Here is a 25279-nt window from a genome sequence, read left to right on the forward strand (position 1 = left end):
TTATGAATATTTCTATTTACTTTCTGTTGTTTTCTCTGTTTGCTTGCTCTCTGAATTATTAAAACATGCACCTATAATATAACGTTAATCGTGTATTTTTTATAACTTGATTCTTGTTTTATTCTCATTTCTTGTTGTGATTCTATAATATTTAAATAAACAGTAATAGAATTGTTATCATTTTCATGCTGAAATAATATTTTCTCTAATAAACTGATACTGGTTTTGTCATTAAAACATTTTCAACGGATCAATTTTCAGTTTCAAAATATTCTTATTAACCGACGCTTCAAATTATACCAAATTATTATATTGCAATTCAATAACAATCATAATATGTTATTGTTTAATCTCAAACATCTTAAGCAAAGCAACATGATCAAAACGTGAAAATCTAATTACATATTCGTTGATATTTATTTGTACACTGTATGGTTTGTTAGCGCCGTAGCAAAGAATATTTTGTTTAGACAAACAACTTTTCTCAAAACTACGTAATATTCGTATTTCTTCCATAATTTGCCGCCCCTCATAATGTGGCGCCCCTAAGCAACGTTTGGTCTGCTTATCGTGTATATTTTATAACTTGTTTCTTGATATTTTTTTGTTTTCATTGTTTATGTCATAATAATTAAATTAACAATACCATTGTTATCATTACCATGATTTGATAATATACGGGTATCGTTGTTATAACATTTTCCACGGATCAACTTTCAGTTGAAAATGTCGTAATGATGAAACTGGTATCGCCTGTTTGAAAATAAATGTACGAAGATACATACGTCAAACATACAATAATAATATATTTTTATAACTTGTTTTTATCTCGAATAAATGGCGTTCAATAAAAATTTAATTGTGTTTGACTATTTTTTTTTTGTTATATTTATCTACCTCCGTTCTCTTGTATTATTATCATAGGTACCTACTTTCTTCTGTATTCATACTTCGAAACTGTGTTATTAATTGATAAAAGGCATGTATTTATTATACACACAACAAAAAGAATAATAATATAAATAACGAATTACAAAAATATTTAAAGTTATTAATTAAGGGCAGAATTCCCAGTTTGCGTCTGGAATCGTTTCGCTGAATGCCTGGAAGCGTTTCGCTGAATCTCCGGAAGACGTAAGTAACCCGAGAATTCTAACGCGATGACATTAATACGCCGTTACAATAAAGGCTATATTACTCTAAATTCTCGAAGCTTGATATCGTATAATGGAAATGCAACGTCATATGATCACGTGACGTCTACCTATACATCTGTGAATAAGTTTCGTGCACTATTTCTCGTGATCGCCAATATGAAATGAGTTGTCCATTTAATACGTCTTTGATGTAAAGGCAATGGGCGAAATAATTTAAATCATGAGTGCCTAAAAATAATTATTAACATACAGTCACTAGACACATTATTTTTTTATTAATCCATCCGACTGGCGGGCGACGCCAGGGCTGTCGACGCAATTAATTATATTGTACTTTTTAAATTTTATTTATAATATATTTTATTCAAGTTTTGTGCATCTAATGCCGGGTCCACACTGGCAACATGTCGCGCGACAACTTCGATAAATTTTACGATAATTATCATACTTATCGTAAAATTTAACGAGGTTGCCGGCGACATGTTTCCAATGTGGACCCTGCATAATATCCACTGTGGTTCACGTAGTGGAATGGACATGTTGTTTCTGGGGTCAACTAATTCAAGAAGTAAACACCCATGATAGAATTTTTCTAGTTTTAGTTGCATTATATTCCAAAACTCATTTCCGATTTTATAAATGGAAATTTCTTGGTGTAAATAGTAAACAAACCTACGAATAAAAAAAGACAGAAAGGAACATACTGATTCATCGCCATAAAAACTGGCAACCAAATTCGCCATTTTGGAAAGCGACGACTTTGCGAAAACAAATATCGTGTGGTCTGCACGTGTGCGGTAAACTTAAATAGGTAATTTTGTGTATTTTATGTTTGTGTATCATGCATTGTTAGCCATATTTTCCGGTTTTTCTTGATTGCCGTGACACAATATGTTCCTTCCAGTCTTTTTTATTCATAGAAAAAAACAGTATGTTCTATTAGTTATATAATGTATTATGAATCTGTAATAAAATAGTACACAATTAAAATATTTTCAAATTGAAAAAAACACATTTTCCTAGCTTTGAGCCGTGCTCACTCATGAATGTCATTCTTCATTTAGGTAAGTATATACAAATTTTGATGTTATCTTGCAAATTAAACAGGTATCTGACCTTTTCACTATATTATATATGTACCTACATGCAAATGTATTGTTTTCAAATAATTGATATGGATTATATACCATCGTATTATTTTCTCGAAATCATAAACATACTATAATAGTATTTGAGTATCAACCTACGCTCAATTTGAATTAGGTAATAATAATAATAAACCCGTAGATATATCAATAGTATGTTTGCTACGATATCCACCCAAGTTATCAGTATGTACATACAGGTTTGGTTAAAAACTATGACGAAATTAACATTTTAAAAATATTAATGCATATAATATTTTGACAGCCCTGTTTTCTGATCGGCGGACACGTGCAGTTGTTTATCAAATAATAATGTGTACGACGGCCGACAATGCCAATAATATTTTTTTTTTTTTAAATAAAATCTCCGATGATGAGTGATTTTTGCGAAAATATCGATTTAAATTAACGTCCTAACGACGCCGATGTCCTTTTGATACTAGATTATATTTCAATCTCCTTCTCTTGAGCCCCCTCTTAATAAAAAAAATAATAATTTCATATTGACATACCTACTAAATAATCACTTTATTCAATAATAATAATTTAATTTTCCGACCACATCTGTCATATACCTATGTAAGAAAGTAGGAATTTATTATAAATAATTAGGTACAAGATAAAAAGAACTTTTTATATACAACGTTTTTAAATTTTCTATTGAATTATTATGCTCAATATGCTCAAACTTGTACTTGTTATGAAGTAAATAAAAAACAAACAAATATAGAATACTAAAATGTCATTTTGACATTTCATTTTGATATAGGTATATAGTAACGCACGTATATATTAATAACTTAGTTGCTAGGACCACCCACTTAGCAACCAATAATAGTAAATTGGATTACAGATTTCTTCCGAAATAACTTTTCATACAAAACAGAATTAACTGAAAATGAATTCAATTCTACTTAAAGATGGCTAAAAGTATTAAAAGAATGCATTGGCATCGTGTTCTGATATTCTATTCTAAACGTTTCAAATGTCTTGCTAGTCGGGAAGTTAGTTAAAAATCGATTGCAAGATTTGTACCGGACAAACAACCACCGGACGAATAAGAATACGAGATAGTAAAAACGTTGTAATAATAAATATAGTTGCCGCACGTATGTTAAAAATATGCCACAGTGCAACATCTTATCTGTCTTTAAGAAAATTGTCTAATTATTTGCCGGGAGACTTGGTTCTAAATTCGAACACCTGACAATTTATGATGGTATATCTATAATAAAAATGTCAATGTACCTATTTCTTTCCTAGTTTCCTAATTTTATACACAATAATTGAACAATAGGTATCCTTTTAAGATGTACTTTTTTTTGTGATTTTACCGAGGCTTTGACTGCGACTCGCTGTCATATCGTCTCTTCTCTTCTAGAAGGGGATCCGCCGATCAGGTCCTTACTCTTATTCTGTTAAAGAACACGGTTACTTTACTGTGCCAGGGCACTTTTCAATTCGTCGACATGATCATAGATATCCGCAATTCGCAGTTATACTCTTTGACGTTCATATTTCGGGCATTGTACTGCTATATGTACAATGTCCTTTAAAACATCACATTCATCGCAGAGCTGCGAATCGCTTCTTCCCATGAGGACATCAAATCTTTTACCCATTGTGTGCCCTGTTCTTAGCCTCAGTATTCGCTTAAGCTTGTTCCTCTTCAAAGGAGACTCTACAAACCAGGGCACCAACCGTGGTGATGGTAGAATAGACAGATGTACTTAATTTACTATAGAATTTGGGAAACGCTAGTAGAAACCTTTAGTTTAGCGATAGATAGAGGAGCTCGCTTCTGGATGTGGGGGCCATGGGCCAATGTCTCACGCACTGGACCACATGAGCCGCCTGACTTCGACCGTGCTTCAGACTCGCCAACGCAGTATTTTTTCGCAATGCGCGTCGCTTAAAAGTCAGAATTATTAGGATCGTTAGTGTCCGTTTGTGTCTTCCGCGCTATCTTGTGTTTTAGTTTGGTACGTCGGAATATTAAAACAAACATAATTATTATGATGTCTCAGATGGTCGCCCTGTGCGCGCGCCTTGGTATGAGGAAGGACGTACCTATATGCATATTGAGCAGATATCTGCTTAACACGTTTGGCAAACTTACAGCAAACTGAGCAGATCCTAAAGTGGTTGGACGATCTTAATTAAAAGATATCTCACTACATACAAAATTAATATGAAACTTGCAAAGGTGACACAAGTAGCCTTACCATCGAAATGCAATAAACTATGATGCGTGCGCATACAACCATCCGCCTAATTATAGAAGGTATTCTGATAACCCTAATAAATAAATAGCGGGTTGGTGTTTGTATAAATGTCGAATCCTACCTAATACTTATCACGCGATGCTCTCGTATCTTATACTGATTCAATCAGAAATATTTGAAAGTTAATACTTACATACATTTTTGATTAGACATTCAAGACGTTGTTTTTGATTAAAAAAATCAAGATTAGATTCCTGCCGTAAACCGAACGTTCGTCGTATTGATGTAAATTTTAAAATATCAATAATTTGAAAGAAAAGTTTGCGAGTATGTAGGTATCAATCATTAGTAATCAATCATTGGCCTGGGTCGGTCCACTGCTAGAAGGGCTCCTTCCATTATTCTCACTCTCAGTCCCTAGTTCTTCGCTACCATGTATCTACATCCACCGAACTGTATGAGTTCGTCTGACTCACTAGTATCTCTGTAAGACAGCATATTTGCCCACATTGGGTAGTAGGTAGGTATTATTATATGCCCAAATAGGTACATCCTATGGGTGAGTGAATCCAAGAGTGGACGATAGCGTCCCTTCGCGTTAGAATAAATGGGACACAAGTAGTTAAGCATATAATATAACAAACGTCACATTTACCTACATAGCTTTCTTTGGCAGGTACTATTTTACCTTTTTTTACAGAGTTAGTGTCGGAGTACACTGCAAGAAGCCGCGCAATGCGCACACCGCGTAGGGAGGTTTAGGCGTACTTGCTTTGCACACTAGGCTGTTAGTTAGCAAAGTAAGTGCTTTTTACGCCTCTCGCACCACGCGGGCATCGCACGGCCACTCACAGTGTGTGTTGGCCCTAACGTCACATTTAAATAAAGGTTTTTACACCAGTAAATAGGGTGTTTGTATACGAACGTAGGTAGGTACATACTTCGTATTTTATATATCTACTAAAGTAGTTTGATTTTTTTTTAAATGTAAATAGGTAGGTATCATTTTTGACTGACATTATGGTGCACTGTTGAAACGTGTGTGCTAAAAGAGGTTGTCCGGAAAAGTGTATGAACTCATGTTAAGTATTCGGATGTAAACTAGAAATATACAGGGTAGCGCATGGCCTAGGGATAGGTAACGTGTTCGTCAATAATGTCGCGGGTCCCGTGTTCGAAACCCGGTTCTGGCAAAAATTCACATGTTGTTTTTCACTGTCAGCTTTGGAGCTAATAAGTTGAGCAAGTGCAAGAGCAAGTTAACTTCCATTTCTCGTACAAACAAAAATCTGTTAATACAACCTCCACTCCGTGGAGGCTATACTTTCATGCCCGTTGGAGCCTAGCGAATGGCTAACGCTAAGCTCTGAAGACATTCAACGGATACAGTAGGAAATAATAATAAATATACGTCAACTGACCATCATGTGGAGAGGCTGCGATGGGCATCGGCAAAGGGATGAGAGGGGGCGCCGTCGGCAGGTGAGAGGAGTGCGGCGCGGGGGGCGGGGGAGGCCAGAGGGGGCGAGAGGCGCGCGCCCCGCCCCCCAGACCGCCCATCACTGCCCCGGGGACACCTGCAACAACAGAAAAACATTACATTATTAATAGCTCCGATCAAATCAACTACCAAATAATCATCCTCTTCAGCGCGAGAACACAGAAGCTAAGTAATCTACAAACAACATGTCATACGGCATACATGGCTGCGATTTTATAACGATGTATGTAGTGTAAAAGACAGAAGAGGGGGTTGGAGTCAAGATATATACCTACATACCTGACAGTACCGGGGATCTGTAGTTCTGCAGATGTACGCCCCGAATTCTGAATGAATGTTCGATTAAATTTAATGGTATCTGTAATAATAAGATGTCGGTAATCTTGTCGAAAAAATCAAAGCCAAAGAATTTGAACTATAAATAGAAGGAGTCTTACACGTTATATTTCTTTATTTTTGTTATAACATTTGAAATTATTTTGCAAGCATATAGGTACTCAGGTACTTAAAACATGGTTAAGTGGGAAAACTCTTCAAATATTGGATAAGATCGCTCAGTTTTCATTCCGATTTTCATACATACGCAATGGTGGAATGGATTTTTCAACTAAATAATAATGCCGAAGAATAGTGTCATCAGCTCCTTATCTATCCATCGCAATGTATCTATTGTCTTTATATACGCCCTGCAAATTGGCAAATAAATGTCATAACAGTAGTATGAAGTTCTCTTCAAATGAACTGCAATGCGAAGTCAATTGTTGCTAACTTAATCAGTGAACCAGTGATCCTTTTTCTGCTTCAATTTCATGCATTTAGGCTGCATCTCTATATAAGAAGGGTTTCAACACCTTTGTGTACAGCACACTTTCAGTTTTGACTAACATTCAGTTGAGTGCATGAGTAAACATGGCTGGAACTGCTCCGTGCGAATAGGCCAATACTTCATTGGCTGCATAAGGTCTAATACCAGGGGTAGAGAAACTGTGGCCTTGTTGGTTATTAACTGCGGTCTTGTGTCTTGTGTGGTCGGTTCTTGTAAAGTGACGTTGAAGTCTTCGTAGTATTGACTTGTGTGTCTCTGATAATTAATTATCTTAGAATTCGGGAGCATCCGTTGTGTGGTAATCCCAAGGTGCAGTACTAACCTGCCACTGGTAACTTTAATTGGTAGGGCAATAACTATGTTATATCAAATCGCTTCGGATACTGATAGGTATATTCTACTTATGTGAGTGTGAGTTTATGGGACGTTCTTATATGAGTTTTTAAGATACGATCTAATTAGTTCACTCGGTGTGCTTCCATGTAGGTAGGTAAGTACCTATTTTTCTGTTTATCATTAGTTCTTATTACACTGATTTTGTTTAAATATTGTCAATATTTTAACACTAATTTTTTATCTCATGTCGTGAACCCTTGAATTTATAATGTAAGTATTTGCCATGTTATGTAAAATAAATTATTTGAATTTTAATTCAAATTTAGTTTTTTTTTTGTTGTCAGTTTTTAGTTTTTAGTGAGTAGGTACCTATAGTTATTACTATTAGCAAAATACATGATAAGTAACTGCTGGTCGTCCTGGTTTTGCGACAATAATAAATAAGGATTCGAAGTAGGTGGGAAATTAAGGAATGACGGCCACCATAATTGGCTCAACCAATGTATTTCTAGAAAAAATACCATAGCACCTACGTACGTGGAACGTTTTTCGCGGAATCTAAATATTATAGTATGGTTGGCAACACTGGTTTGGGCGCAGATTCTTTGGGTAAGTATACCTACTCGAGTATTTACTCATAGATATTGGAAATTTATAATCTTTTTTCCCGCGCAAATTTATCTCCAAAGTGAAACGAAACCTACGGATCGAGCGAAAAAGAAAACTTGATACCGAACAGCAGTGAGTGGACGGATGAAAAATAAAAAAAACGGGACGGCAAAAAAGCGTTTATTTTCCGGTCGAACGGTCGCAATTTCTTCCAGGTGAACGATCACGGATAACACGAAAGCTTCTCAAAGATAATGCTTTGAAATACAAGTGATACTTATTAGTTATTGTTATTACTAAGAGATTTCATTGCTCATTGAATCGATCTCAGAATAAAATTAAATCAAGATTAAGATACTTACATTGTAAATGTAAAACAATTAAAAGCACATCGTAATTCTACATACATCATCATCTGGGTCAGAGTTTTTCAACCGGGGCCACAGAACATCTCATGGGGGCCACCGGCCAAAAATAAACTTTACGGGGGCCACAACCCAAATACACTACAATAAATTATTATAATTAGACATACGAATAAATAAAAATATTAATATTTAATACCTGAGTACCTACTAATTATATGCAATAGTAATTTGATAAAAGAAACTGATCGTATTCGGAAACCATACACAAGGACAAGAAAGGTAAACCAATTAAAAAACTTCAAGATGATTTTCAACCAGGTAAAACAGTAGATATTAAAAAGAACTATTTTTTTTAGATTTTTAGAACGAATTTCTGATTATCAAACGTACCTACACAGGAAATAATATAAACTATATAGGTACTTGGGTAGGTACCTACCTACTTATGAAAAACATTAAATAAAGTGTTAGTTTTAGAAAGTTAGTTTGTAACTTTAAAAAAAGTTAGTAAGTTAATACTAAATAATAAAAGTTAGTATGAATAATGGTGAAATTGACCTACACAGCCACAGAAAAGATAATAAAAATAGAATACCGATAGGCTATATTCAATATGCCGCATCTTGATGGAGGGTTTGTGAGTGTCCTACGAAAATGAAGCACGCATTATGCACGTGCAATAGTGTGTGTAATACACCAACATTAAATGAGCGTAAATGCATAAACCGAGAGCAGTTTTCAGTATTCGACGTAAAACGTATTCTTGACACGTGTGTAAGTTTAACCCGGATTCTTCCTTACTCGAGTCGGTTACCTGCTATCGCCTTACCCGTTATGTATTTCAGTTCCCATTATTTCTGAGTTCCCTGTACACAGCGTTAGAGTGATCTTATTTTACTACATTCGAATTACAATATGAGTAGGCATACGTATACTTATATAATATCTATCTATATATTATATAGATATATTATACATAGGAAATAAGTGAAATCATTCAACGAACGCGCAATTTACAACTGTTTTTTTTAATTGCAAATTTATCTTCAATTAAAAACCTTGGTGCTTGGTGGCACTGATAAAGAATTCGCGGTATGTCATCAACACACTCGGTTGGGACACCATATCATAAAAATACACTATCTCTCAATGGGTAGGAAAATAGATTTAGCACAATCTCGTGGACCGTGGTATCGCCTTGAAATTATTTTTGAAGAGTTTGAGAGCTACTGATATTCTCGTGGAAAGGCATTGCGAGTTAAAACCGATCATTTGCAGTTGAATTGCACCAATATGATCCATACCCCCCCCCCCCCGCCCCCCAATAACACTCATTTGAATCCGTTTAATCCTGATTAAAGATTATATGTACCTACCTACCTACTATACAGTACGTATTATCACGACACATGAAAATAAGAAGAAATTTAAATACCTACTTACCTAGATCTAATATCTACACGCCTCTCCAATATATATATATATGGTAGGTAAATATGCGGTCTCCAGTAAATTAAAAGCTCAATGGCATAGGTATTATTTAATAATAGTGATGTCTTACGTTGTAGGTTGTAGGTTATGATGGGAGGATCATAGCTAGATTATAGTTTTCCTTAAATTCAATCCACTAATTATACCTACCCATACTTATCATTGTTTTCCTATGATCACATAGTTGGATTAAGTATCAATTATGCACATAAGTCCAAAGAGTCGAGCTAGTCACTCTGTGAACACGAATATCATTGTCGCTTTCCCTCCACGGATTGTTATATTTATGGGGAGAAAATAGTTTCTACATTATTTAAAATCATCTATAGTATTTTATCAACCCACGATGGCCGCGCGGCTTAAGCGTCGGCGTACCCAAGACAGTGGGTCCCAGGTTCGAATCCTGGGTCTGGCAAGTACACATATTGTTTGTTCTTCAAATTGTGTATGAGTCAGAGTATGGACTAATGTGTTGAGCAAGTGACTGGCATCCATTTCTCGTAAAAACAAAATCTGTTAATACAAACCTCCACTCTGTGGAGGGCCATATGATTATATTAGGATCGGACATGGTCGAGAAAAAATAGTATTTTATTATTAACCAGAGATATAACATTCGTTTCATGACAAGCTATCTATATCATTTTTAAGTAAACGCGTCGGTATGTTATCCACACTAACTTTCAAACGATTACCGATAAATATCAAAAAGGTACAGAGCTGTATTAGGACTTTGACAGGCCCTGTGCAACATCAACTGTGAGCACGATATGTTTGCGTATGGATACAAATTTCTCCAAAACATCTGTAGGTACCTACCTAATTTTAAATTCCTGAGAACATATGTTTTGATTACAATGATAACACGTAGGTACCTACCTACATTCGATAATTTGTGTGTCACTGGCAATATGTGAACATTCTTTAGATCAGGCTTGTCCACCATGCAACCTCATTACCAAAAATCAAGTTTTTTTTCCCAAGGAACACAGAATTAAAGGGAACTGAAATAACTGACGGTTGTGGAGTAACAGGCAACCGATCTCGAATGTGGAAGAATATGGAATAAACTTAAACACGTGTCAAGAATACGCCATTCTAAACTTGTCCTTCGTTCTGATAAATTTTATTAACTATATAATGTTTGTGGACGTGTTAAATAGGCTAAATTTATAATTGTATCTATATATTATCATGTTTCTTTAATATTTACATATACACATGCTGTCTTTTCTACTTTCTTGTTATATTAGTTGTTATTTGTAATTAAGATATTTTTATAATTTTGTATTTATTATGTATTATGGCGCATTGGCCAATCGCTGTAATGCCGTAATACTCTTTTTCTAAATAAATAAATGCTCTCGGTTTATGCACTGACGCTCATTCAATATTGGTGTATTTGAAGTTTGCAACACACACTATTGCACGTCTATGTGTGTTTCATTTTCATAAGACACTCACACATTCAAAGGTATGCTTCAAAATTTAGTGTACCTACCTATCTATTGGGGACATTGGGGTATTGCCCATCTGAATTCTATGTATTAATATTATGATCTGTGTGTTATCCTTTATGTTGAAAAGAGACTGTTTTCTATGTGCGACCCAAGAATATTCCTATTTACTCAATGTGACCCAGCGAAGCCAAAGGCTAGTCGCATCTAAAGTTTATATTTTCATTAGGGCGACGCTATTTTTATTTTTCTAATCCTTACACATTTTCCATCAGTCACGAGTAAAGTAAATCCATAGTTATATTTCAACATTTTTTTAGAATTATTAATAACCATGTCCTTGCTTTTTCGTACAAGGTGGTTGTTAGTAATTTTGAACAATCACAAACACCCAGGCTTTGAGAAAAACACATAAATATTGTGTCCTCACCCCTCACTGGGATCGAACGCAGAACTCTCGGGCGGAAGGCCAGCGCCTTACCCACTGCACCACGAGGCCGCCTTATATTTCAACATTCAAGAATGAAACTTCGTGGGCATCTGATTCTTAACAAAAAATTTCGAGCTCTATTTGCTGACGGGTGATTTATAATATTACGCATTATTATACGCAAACAGTAAACAGACACAAAAAGTAAATAAACATTCAGTAAAAGAATAAGTAGAAAGTATACGAGTGTTCGTCTGTAAACAAAGTCCATGCCTTAATACGGACCTGTGTACTGCTTACCTATTAGATCATATTGTCATGTTTCAATTGCACCACTAAAAATGATGAAAGGTGAACAAAATAAAGCTACATAGGTAGCTATTTAAAAATTTAAATCAAGCTGGCAAAAACGTTCAAAAATTTATACAGCCGTTTTAAACATCCCATTTGTCAATGTAAGTAAGCTTTCCATTAGAGTGACAAGGACAGGTGATCCGTGGAAACCAAGAGTGATCATCGCGGGCAACAACTTCAATTCGAGAGAAATGCAAGATGCATTGCGTGTCTCGTTCGCGAAGGAGACACACAAGAGAAATTCAACAGCATAGAGAGGGAGTCAGAAATATTTTAAACAACAGTGACAATATTTCGTATCAAAATGTGGAATTCTTTTCATCACATTAATTTATATCTCGCATTTCTGAAACATTTCTCTGGGCATTCGCAGACTGGCACTCACCGCAAACAGTCACTTCAAGCTCCGATACGTTACTACAGTTACTACTGAGATTATATTATATACTCTGATAGTAATAATCAACTCGATATAAATAATTCGATACGAATTACGTTACAATAATTCGAACAAATTCGATACGAATACCGCCACCTATCTTGAACGTCACAATGTCGCCAGCTTGCTCCGCCACCTCCGCCGATTGATTTTAATACGAAGCCGCCACCTTCGTTGAAATAATTCCGCCACCTCCGCCGACCCAGACCGCCACCTTTGGATGCCAACGCCATTACGATCGCCCATCCAGAGGACATTGATGCGAGTTCCGCCACCTTTCTCGAACGCCATAACGCCGCCATCTTGCTCCGCCTCCACTACCGATTGATTTCAATACGAAGCTATCACCTTCGTTGAAATAATCCCGCCACCTTCGCCACTTTTGGACGCTGTATCGCCGTTATCATCGCTGATCTGGAGGACATCTGGTGAATATCTGCCGCCATTGATGGTCTTTTTCAAGATAATTATCGACAGCCGACCGAACTAGAACTTCTCTGAAGCCTTCATAACGACGAATAGAGCAGACACATTCAGATATTGTTACCGATATTGCGCTGTAGTTTGATAAGCGGGTCAAGATGAGCAAGATCCCCTCGCTTACCGGGTTACTGAACCCGGACTCACATGCGCCGATTGATGACAACTTTAAATCCGACCTGACGCAAATCCATGGGCTGAAGAGGAAGCTGAGAGCGGCAGATTTTGCCTACATCTACGGCTTTCTCTGCATCGCTTATGGGGTCCCGCCTCACGAGTCACTGCCAGATCTCCAAAAACAAAAGGATAAGCCAGAGAAAAAAAAGAAACCAAAATCAAACATGCAGAGAGTCTTGGAGGAAATTGAGGCCATCAAACTAGTCACCTCTGATCACGCCGACACGGAGGACGACGCTGACTATGAGGACCTAGACTTGGATGACTCAGACTACTTCAACGACGAATCACAGACCACGGATGCTGACAAACCCGCTCAGGCCCCTGCTGAGGCTACCGCCAAAGCCCCGGCCTCAGGCGGCCCTTCAACATCCGCCGCCAAAACCACGACCAGCTCCGAAAAGATGGACACCACTCCTGCGGTGCCATCAATTCCCAGCACTAGTAAAGACATACCAAAAACATACGCAGCTGCAGCCAAATCAGATGCAGCCGCAGCCAAGACCAAGAGGAGTGAGGACGAAGAATACTATAAAAGACTAAAAGCCGTCAACGATCGCTTCGATCGAGAAGAAGACGAAGAAAAAGAAAGAAGAAAGATCAGGAGAGCTAGCAAACGCCTAGCTACCGAAAGCCCCGATCTCAAAATTGCAAAAAAACCAGCAAAACAGACACCGAAAAATCCAGACATGCCAAGCCTCAAAACGGCAGAACCAACAAACGATAAAAAAACAGACAGATCGAAAAAAACTCCGCCTATCATCCTACACGATAAAAAAGTATTTAGGAATACAATGACCAAGCTGAAAGACGCCGGTGTCACTATTTCTAATGCAAAAAATATCAAGGTAGGAATCCTACTCACCCTGCCAGATTCAGACTCCTACAGGCTAGCAGTACGGATCCTGGACGCAGACAAGACTGAGTACCATTCATATAACCTCCATGAGGAAAAACCGCTAAAGATAGTGATCAGAGGTATCCCTGAAGAGACGACTGCCGAAGAAATTCGCAGTGAACTCATTACACTGGGATACCCGATCAAGAACGCCTTCAGGATGACCCAAGGGAGCCAGAAGAAACAGATCCCGCTGATTCTCCTCGACGTCGAGAAGAGCGGCGACGCCAAGAATATCTTCAAGCTCACCTCCATCTTCGGATTATCCATCCAGGTGGAGCCGCTGCGCAGAAGAACGGCGGATGGACAGTGTCATCGCTGCCAGGGCTTTGCCCACTCCGCCTCCTGCTGCCACGCAACTCCAATGTGCGTCCGATGTGCCGGCGAACACCTCACCTCGGACTGCAAGAAGAAAAATACGACCGATCCCGCCAAATGCGCCAACTGTGGTGGCCCACACCCGGCCAACTACAGAGGTTGCCCAAGGCACCCCAAACACGCCAGATATGCGTTTACAAACGCCGACAAGCAATTTCAACAACAGCCCAGACAACGCGAAGAACCGCAAAACACATTCAGACCAGCTTGGATGAATACCACCACCAGAAACTCGGAGCCAGACCAAATCAATGAAGCGCTGATGGCGCTCAAGAACGCCATCGATATCGCCAACGAACTCATGAATAGACTAACCAGCAAAAGGACCTAGATCCAGACCAAGATAGAGAGAAACGAACGAGCGCCGACAAGAGTGAAGAAAGAAGAAAGAAGAAAAAGAAACACTATTTTAATTCAAACCAACAAGCCATGATGCAGATATTACAGAAAAACCCGCAAGGGAGGAGACTTCCATCACACGCCATCATACAGATGAAAGGGATATGGGGCTTGCCCCGGTGCCCTACACGCCAAACATACCACAACAACAACAACATTTCTCTGGGAACGTTATATTCTTCATTGGCGAGGGTTTAACCATTGAGTGGAAGTAAGCAGTTGGTAGCTGGTGCCTTTCGAATTAAATACAAAATATTTAGATACATTAAATCTATAAATAAATTATTAAAAGTCTTTTCAAACTAATACCCCGTTGACACGTGCATGGATTTACTGGTGACAGTACGTAAAATCGCGGCCATAACAAGAAAATGCACGTGTAAACATGTATTGGGTTTTAGGAATCATGCAAGTTGCAAAATTGTATGCACGAATCAAAAAAGTTCAGATGCTTCTGAATTTTCACCCGACAGTTGGGATCGTTCGATATCTGCGCTTGCGCAGTAAAACGATAGTGGCGAGCCTGCCGGCAAAAAAACGAACTACACCACATAGATTCATTTTGAGGATAACCGATTTTCACGACCTGGCACACCCATGTAGTAATAAAATGACAACACCGCGTCTCGCTTACTCTTGAAGAATGAGATTGGCGAGACAGCAGTGGCGAAGGGTGACTTTTGGAAAGAGGTAAGCTGTGGAGATCAGAGAAAAAGAGCACACTTGTCAGGTAACTTACGAGAAATAAGAAGATAATACTTACGATACTACTACTGATGAATAGGTGCACACTAATGACAACGACACACTGCTCATAGGTTTCACCGCTGAATTTGTCAAATTATTTAAATCACTTATGGCAGTAGAATTCCACTTTTCTTAAGCAAACAATACGCATGGCCAACAAAAAAGTTTGTTTAATGTATAACTGCCAGTTAAAAACGAATATTTATTATATAAATTGTTGTGAAAATGTCTAATATAAGTTTTTTTGCTGTATTCAAATCTAAATGAAACCCTTGGAAGGTCAAGCTTTGATAATTTTTAATTTTTGAAGAAACGTCAAACTCGGGAATGATTTTTTTTTAAATGCTACGAAAACACTAGACAATTTAAAAAATACTTATATATTTAAAGCATTGACGAATGATTTCGGTAGAATATGAGATTATTTATCCACATTCAAAACACTTACAAAAACTTTATCACCGTATTTTAAATGTCAATATGACATAAACTGTGAATAGCATGTTATGTTCGTCTATGACTAAAGTAACCTAAATAATAATCACGAAATACAATATTTATTTTTAATAACAATTTATAAATTATATGTGATCGAACACAATAGTTATTTTTTTTAATCATTCTTATTATGTATTATTTGCTTAAAAAGATAATCATCGACAATAAACAAATCAACATAGAGTGTAAGCTTGTCCTGTAGCGCTTACTAGTCTGGAACAAATATGCAGACATGTATGAAGTTGGCAACGGAATCGCGGTAGAGAATTCAGCGAGGATTACGTTCGACATAATCCTAAAAATAGCACTCACGTCTGTGACCTTTCGTCATTTATTTTTTATTCGAAACTTGCTAAATTAAACGCTCTACTACTTCTAAATACCGACGATAGATGACAATCAATATTTTTATTATATTACCTAGTCCTAGACAATATAGATATTTATTTATTTTAATTAAATACTTGAAAATATAAGGTAAGCTTTAAATAATCGCTTAGTATGGAGCTTCGCCACTGCGAGACAGTCAGCACTTTTATGTGTAAACAGTTATTATCGCAATAGTTTAAAATACACACGATTACTGCAATTAAATCTATGTATATATAATATACACTGTACGGTGTACAGGCACTATATAATATATAATTGACATATTCCGAACAGACAATTAATAAAACTTAGTCCGGCGGTACTGCAATTGCAATGCCCACTGAAATGATAATATATTTCATAAGTCACTTGCTGTCTTTAATGGCGCACAACACATTATTGTATATTTTTTTCTCTTTTGTTATATTATAAGTTATAGGTAACTAATCTTTTTCTTGTCTCTGTTCTTTCTGAGATTATTATAGGTATACTTATAGACATATCTATAATATACATTATACGCAGGTCCCTACCATTTAAAATTTGGTTCCTATCTCCACATTTATGAATAACAAAACAATATAATAAAAAAAAACACATAGGCACAGTGTAGGTACCTACGCAAGGTTTACCAAAAGGTACCTATTATTCGCCACCTGGTAAAACACAATAAAATTAATGGGAACTGTCTGACCCTACGTAATGTAAAAGCAGTTTTGAAGCGGAATTCGCTTTATTACTTTAGTTAGGCCATAAAATCAAAGGTCTCAAAGCGGACCGACTGTCCTCAAATATTGAATGCGCGTTATGTTCACGTGACAAATTTTAATGTATAGTATGAAACTGTTACAAACACGTATTTAAGTTTATTCTCTATTTCTCCACACTTGAGATACGTACCATATTAAGTAGTTAAGTACCTATACCACATCCAGTGGTGAAAGCAAGTTACGATTAATTTTGTATTCCATGTTCGCCACTGCCGTAAGAGTTATATCCACATAACAGATAGTGTGATAGCGTGTCACAATGGACCAAAGTTTTGAAGCCGGGTTCACTTTATGACTTTATGACGGTCAGGCCATAAAATGCATTAGGAACACCGACATCGATAGTCCTCAAATATTAGATACCAATATTGAATACGCGTTTCGTTTACGTGACAAACTTAAAAACAACGAGTTCTTTAACACGTGATTAAGTTTATCCCATATTTTCCCACCAGGGAACTCAGAAATAATAGAAACTGAAATACCTAACGGGTGTGGAATTACAGACAACCGATCTCGAGTATGGAAGAATATCTTCTTTCGACCATGTCCGATCCTAATAGGATCATATTATGGGCCTCCACTGAGTGGAGGTTTGTATTAACAGATTTTGTTTTACGAGAAATGGATGACAGCCACTTGCTCAACCTATTAGGTCCATACTCTGACTCAGAGGCGCACCCAGGATTTAATATTGGGGGGGGGGCAAGGAGGAGAATGTAAATTAGTCCCATAGACTCTTTTTCTTCTTCACAGTATAATTTCTCGTTTATCGGTCTTTTGTCTATTGCACTCGGTGTACCTATAACATGGTCCCCACATCCTGAAACGGGCCCTCAGGCTAGGATATTTGGCGGGCCCCCTACCTACCGCTAAGATTAAATGCAGTGTGAAACACTACATAAACGTTTTTCAAATTGTGTTTTAGTTCAAATTAAGGGTACTTATACAGTGAATTATTGGCGATTTTCAATACATCTACTTTAATAATGGAGCTGTTGAGTATCGACATATAATAATCTAAAAATATATTGCACAATTATATAAGTAATTGAAAATATTCATGGGCATGAAGTGTAATAGCGCCGCAGGCGACTTTTTTGCTATAAAAGCTAATTTATTATGTGTGTTTATCTCACTTATCTGGTCAACCCGACACGCCGGGCCCCCCACAGCCCGGGCTTCCTGGCTAGAGCCCTGTCACCCCTCCCCAGCCATGACCTACACCACTCCGGAATTCGGGTGGACACCGAGAATTTTTTGACAGTTCCCTTAGGTATTGGGTTTCTAAAAAAACCTGACATTAATGTTTCGAAATTTTAGTGCTAGAAATTAAAATCTAAGAAATTTTTCTAAAAAGGGTGCTGGAGAATTATTACAAATCATTTTTTTGCCGTGTTTTATTGGCTTTCGATGTCAATATTTAAAATCATTCTGATAATTTCCATGTTTGGGGGGTGCCAGGGCCCCTTGCCCCCACTTGCGCCACTGGTGTAAACCACTCCGGAATTCGGGTGGACACCGAGAAATTTTTGACATTTCCATTAGAGATTGAGTTTCTAAAAAAACCCGACATTAGTGTTTCGAAATTTTTGTGTTAGAAATTACAATCTAAGAAATTTTTCTATTGAGGGTGCTGGAGAATTTCAAACCATTTTTTGCCGTGTTTTTATTTGTCTAATGTATTGGCTTTCAATTTAAATGTTTTTGGGGGGGGCAAGGCCCCTTGCCCCCCACCCCCCATGGGTGCGCCACTGCTCTGACTCTCTAACAAATTGAAAAACAATATGTGTAGGTACTTGCCAGACCTAGGATTCGAACCTGGGACCCACGACGCTATAGGCCGATGCTTAAGCCACGCGGCCATCGTGGGAGTGGAAGAATAATAATATTAACACAAGTATCAAGAATACGCTTATCCTTCGTTCCGATAACTGCTCTCGGTTTATGCACTGACGCTCATTCAATATTAGTGTATTTTAAGGTTTCAGCACATTTATTGCATACTCACACATTCAAAATGTAGTGTATTGGGGTATAGCCTATCGGAATTATGTTTATTAATCTGTTCTGTGTTTCCCACACTCGACTTAAAACATATTACAGCCTCAGCAGAAGGCACCCCAGTTACATTATTTTTGTGTTCTCTGATTATAATGTCTTTGACTTTGGTTATTTGATTTATTCAACAACAATAATAATGGAGATAATCATATTATACTGGCAATACCTACACGCGCAGATCGTCTATTAATTCTCAAGTACTTTCCACGAAAGCGGGACGCAAAACAATAACATTGCAAGATTAATATTCTAATAACGGGAAGCACTTTCGATTTTCGAGGGGCGCAGAGACCTGCATAGGGGGGTATGATAGAAACTAGTTTGAGGACTCGACTCTTGCCCCACACTTCATCCTTCCCACGTCTACCCACCAACGACGATCGGGTTTACAACTAAAGAACACTATAAAAGTATAGAACTACTCACCATATTTCTTCCTTACTAACCTGTCAAATGTTAATTTAGTGAATCGTTCTAAATTTAAATTTATAAATAATACAATTCTGTAAGCATGGCCCCCACATCCTGAAGTGGGCCCCAAGGCTAGGATCTTTATCGGGGCTCCGTACCTATCGCCAAGGTTTAAAAGCAGTGTAACGCTCTACAGTAGCGTTTTTCAAATGGTGTGCACATTTACGTTCACATTATGGAGTTATCGAGTAATGACACACAAATAAAATTTTTATCGTAGAACCATATATTTCAAAATATAACCATTATTGAAGGAAAATAGCGTCGCAGGCAACTATGTTAAACTATTAGCGCAAATCTGTGATGTGTGTTTATCTCACTTATCTGGTCGTCACGCCGGGCCCCCATGAGCCCGGACCCTAGGCTAGAGCCCTGTCGGCTCCCTACCTCTTGTGGAGACCTGTATACTTATAAGTAGGTGTATATTTTTTCGACCATATCATGTCCTAATAAGAACAGAATATCTACATATGCAAAGACGGACCGAGATTTTTAGAGAAGAAAGCTAGGTGGTCATATGCTCCGCCTAAGGAGCAATCGTCGACTATGAAGAATATAAATGAAAGGATTCATATTCAGCAGTGGCGAAGGGTGGAGGTAGGCTAGATCCGACATAAACAGTGCACACTAATTTTTGTCAGACATACCTACGTCCTCGTTTTCATTGAACTAAGACTAGATACAATAATTTACAAAAGGTGTTGGTTAGATTTTAAAAATCAATTAAACCCTGCATCACCATAAACGTTTTTGTATGCTATGGGCGATCGGACAAAATAGTGCACACTTTTTCATACATAATATCTACTTATTTCTTTTCATTGAATTAAGAATGCATATTATTACAAAAAATGGTGTTGCTTAGATTTCAATTCAGATTAAAATGCATTAAGCCCTGCCTGAACCAAACCATAATCGATAAAAGATATTCTTATATAAGTATACAAAATATCTAAAATTTTGTTGTTAATGGCATACTTTTAGATATTTTATAGATAAACGAATATTTTTGACTATTAATTATCTACTATGGCTTAGATTAGGCAGGGTTTAAAACTAACAAACAACATCTGTAAATTATGGTCATGGTTTAAGGTGACGCATCAGTGAAACGCCAAATAATTTTCAACTGTACGCGCGACGAAATTTTGGACTCGCTGCCATTCACTGAGAGAATGTTGACCCGGGAACACGTCACTTTGCTGCGTGATGGCGACGGGTCAATTAATTCTAAAATCGTGTAAAGATGACTAAAAACGTTACCCATTTACTTTAAAAAGAAAACATGTCAATGAATATATTATTATTGTTACTAATAGAACAATAAACAGAACATAAAATGGACGTATGTTGGATTTATATGACAATTAATATTTCGTTTGACAGGCGTCATTTTCACCCGCCACCCGCAATCTGCGCATCGCCTAGCGACGATCTTTTTAGACCGTGCCTCAACTAATGCATGGCCTTAATGAAATGCATATGACTGAGTTTAGTGTTCACTATTTATGTCAGATCTTAACAGCCTATATCCATACTTCGCCACTGCTGAATATGAATCCTTTCATTTATAGTTATATTCTTCTTAGTCCATGTTTGCTCCTTAGGTGGAGCATATGACCACCGCGCGTCGTCTCTAAGGCGTAAAACCCACTTAACGCAGCAAGTGGGGCTCTCGCGCAAAATTTCACAAGTGGCGCGTAAATCATCGAAAATACAACGTAATCAAATACGCCAGCGCACACTGGATTTGACGACGCATTATGAGCGCCCGCCCCATGAGTCGTCGTTTTTTGGCTTCTCGGCGATACGAATGAACGAAAATACAATGCAGTCCATTCATTGAACGCGGCGAGCAAAATCACGCTCTGGAAGCGTCGTCGATCGACGGGCGAGAAGCCATTATTTAATAACAGAGAACTCATTGTTTAATTTTATTGCGTGTCCGATATTTCGCTGGTAGAATAATGCCATCGTGAATATTAATTACAAGCCCCGAAATAATATAATATTTTTATTGCTTTGTTATGAGAGACGCTGATAATAACAATTATTTTGTGCTTCTTGGGCCCCTTATTACATAGGTGAAGGGTAATGCGCGGGTGGGAGGGGGCCTACTCAGTAGTGAGCGCGTCGAGCGCTTTTTTGGTGGGCTTTATGCCTAAGAATCCCGTTTTCTCTTTGCGTGTGTGTATCAAACCAGATGAGACTAGATCATGGTCGTGCCAGCATCCTGGAGCTTCATAGAACATACAATGTGGCCACTGTGGGTAAAATTTATGCGATTGGCTTGAAGAAAAGATAGCCCAGGATACAGATTGGGTAGCACGTGGCTGAGCCTGGTTCGACGTAGCATCTTCAACAAGTATTTAAATGCTATTATTAGTACATTTTGTTTTGAGATGTTTTTAGAGATTCCATGTTTCGTGTCACCTTTAGGTTCCAAAACCAGAGGTAAATAAATTTAATATTGCATAGAAATATATTCTCACACCCAACTAAACACGACATTATCGATCGCTTCAAAAAGTATTCTTGACCCCCTCACACTGGCTGATTTACGAATTAAGCCTTCTCTTTCAGTATGCCTCTCACGTGGTACTTCGCGGTGCATTGCCGTATCGCCGTCTCACTTCGACGTTAATATTAACAATACGCGCGAGCGAGCCGGGGATGTTCATAGCGATTCGTTTTTATCTAAGTGCATCGTTTCATTAGTTTGGCGGTGTAATGAAGTGCGAGAAGGACGCAGGCATGCAATTAATATTCATAATACCGGTAGTGTGTATTAAAAGCATTTTTTGTTTCACTTTTTTTTAAATTTCTAAGCCATATTTCACGATTTAAAATAATTTGATACAGTCCTGCCGCTGGGAAATAATCTAATTATTATAAAAAATGTACAATACTTGGAGTAATGTACTAAAATTAACTAAAATACTACCTACACATAATTTAACGGGAGAAACATTTTGATGACTAGGTACAAAATTATCAAGAATACCTCCTGGTGTTGAGTAGCTACATGAATAATTAATGCATGTAGTCCAATCGTAATCATTGTGTGTATGAGGCGTGTGAAAACCACTCGAATCATTTTGCCCGATATGTCATTTAGTTTTTAACTTGTTCGCTACACCCGCACTATAACAGGAGAAGAAAACAAAGGTTTGGAATTACTGTGTTAAGAGAAAAATTACAAAAAAAACACTACCTATCACAAGATAGGCGGCCATTTTGGATATCTCGTCATATGGACATCCAGCAACGTTTTGGAGCTCTTTTTTTAAATTCAGCATCCAAAAAACACATAATTTGATGCCAAACTTACATAATAATATTGAAACAATACTTCTAAATTTAATCAGTGTCAATTTGGAAAAAAATCCACCATTTTGTTGGGGGGATAAATTTCAGGTGGCTCCGTTTCTTATAGGTACGTTATGAACGGGTCACGCAGAAAAATGGTTTAGGGGGGTCCACATTTACCCCACATACTACTTTATAGAGCGTAGGTAGGTAAATGTACTCGCGTCTACCGCCGAATACCGCACTTTTCCGCGCATATTCTCCATACCCAGAGACTCCACAATTTGAGTCTGGCGAGCATGACGAACGAGTTGGTGCGAGCTATCCAAATGTGGTTACGGAATATGTGTGCCTTACAGTCATAATAATTATTCGGATAATTAGTGTCCGTTTTTGTCGTCCACGCTATCTTGTAGAGATGCATTGCATCAGAATGTTAAATCAAATATTTCATAGCGCAGATAGTTGTACCTACAAATATAAGAGTGAAACGGGTCTTCCAGTGACCACACGTCTTGCGTGTTGTATATACCTACGATGCATAGAGCAGTAGGACCATCTCGTTCAGAAGGCTGACAGTTAAATCATCCGGGTCATGATCCTCAGTCATGACTGCAATACCGGTATTTAAAAACCGGTATTTCAGTATTTTTCGATACCGAAATACCGGTTTTAAAAATGCGATACTTAATACCGATATATTCGGTATTGAAAGTGGAAACAAAATGTATTAATTAACATGTAAAGGTTTAATATGGTATTTTTGTCGGGTTGCGCGATGTCTGGTTTACTTCCGTTGCCATTCAACGCCTTTGCAGACTATAAAATATTAATATTTAAATGACCTTTTTATAATTATAATACTTATAGGTAGTGAGATATCCCGAGTTCCGGTCTAGCTCAGAACTGATTCGAACTCAGGATTCACAAAAATTAATTAAATAGATTTGGATTAAATGAAAAGTCTGTCTTTTTTTTTTTGTTTATAAGCACGTGGCTTTATATTTTCAGTGATTTTCTTTGCTACACACTTATATGCTAATAATTAAAACAATAGTTTTTTTTTTTGGCGCGGAGTACACGACTTTAACTTACGTCCGCTCGCAACTCGTATGCCTCCTTTTATATAAAAGAAAAAAAATCTCACTTGACAATTGAGTGAGTGGTGGGTACAGTCGCTACAAAAGGAACTTTCATACTCACTCTCTTCCACTCTTACATCTTTCACACCTATCTCTTTCAAACTCATAAAACAAGATCTTATATAGATTTACAAACTATTCCTATTACTAAATTAATTACAATTTTAATGGTATAAATCTTAATATTACACTTAAAGCTATTTGTTTGAAAATTTATATATATGTACATATTATAATTAGCATTCTAAATCTAACATATTCCTTTTTATCCAGATACCCAAGTGATACGTCATAAGCCTTTCATATTTTGTTAATTGACTATGTGACCAAGCTGCACGCTTAGGCCTACAAAACTTTATTCCGGCTCCCCATTGAAGACGGGAAGTCCAGGAGTATGTCAGTAGGTCTACCTATGTATGTATTTATATATTTATAATACTTCTGTTTTTCCATATATTTCAAGAATACAGGTATTAATAGATACCGGTATTCAATAGGAAATACCGATATACCGGTATTAGTATTTTCATTCGGTATTGCAATCCCTATACATACGGTTCTAACTAAGAATAAGAAGATGTAGGTACCTAAACATTATCATGGTACATGCCAAGTTTGGTGCTCTCGTCAAAAAGCGCAGTTTTTCCCTTACTCGTGCGACTATAGATAGGTAGGTAGGTACCTACTGTGATAGATTCCCTTCGAAAGCGAATAGCATCAAAATACTGACACGCATTTCGTTTACTTCAACAAAACGTATCATCGATGCTATTTTAACTGTTAAAATATTATTCAACGAATAAACAACACAAACAAGAAATAAAAGCAACTCACATCAAAATAAAATTAATAAACCCAATTCCGAGATACTGCCATGGCAACCGACTAGCTACTTATCTGTTGTATGGGTGGAGCAAGGTTTTCCCCGGATTTCGTAGAACCCAGCCCCCAGGATTTGCACCCCAATGGAACCAGTTGCTAAGTAACACGGCTGCATTCGACAGAGTCTAGATAGGACGACTCAGTGTTGTCCCGAGCGGGAGGGTCAATCACATCAGAACAAGGGAAATTTATGATTGAAACATTGTTGAGATATTTGAATGGGCACGTCCGTTTTAACGGTAAATCGGTAAATGCAACTTCTAGAACACCCCAAATATTATCACAATAATAAATTAACATCGAGATGATTCTTGCTTAACAGAATAAGTCAAATACATTAACGGTAATTCTCAA

At 37.3% G+C, this 25279-nt stretch overlaps 1 protein-coding gene across 1 annotated transcript in view; it reads right to left on the reverse strand.

Moving 5' to 3' along the window:
* The window catches only part of wge (BAH domain and coiled-coil containing protein winged eye), a 242205-nt gene that overhangs the window by 92088 nt on the left and 124838 nt on the right, over positions 1–25279 (reverse strand). Inside the window, exon 3 of the mRNA XM_085949795.1 lies at positions 5949–6104. Coding sequence (XP_085805921.1) covers positions 5949–6087 — 139 coding nt within the window. The 5' untranslated portion in view covers positions 6088–6104. The remainder of the gene's footprint in view (positions 1–5948; positions 6105–25279) is intronic.

This window comes from Rhyacophila brunnea, unplaced genomic scaffold (assembly GCF_057557595.1).
Source record: "Rhyacophila brunnea isolate RB1 unplaced genomic scaffold, BYU_Rbru_1.0 scaffold_22, whole genome shotgun sequence".
Taxonomy (NCBI): Eukaryota; Metazoa; Arthropoda; class Insecta; order Trichoptera; family Rhyacophilidae; genus Rhyacophila; species Rhyacophila brunnea.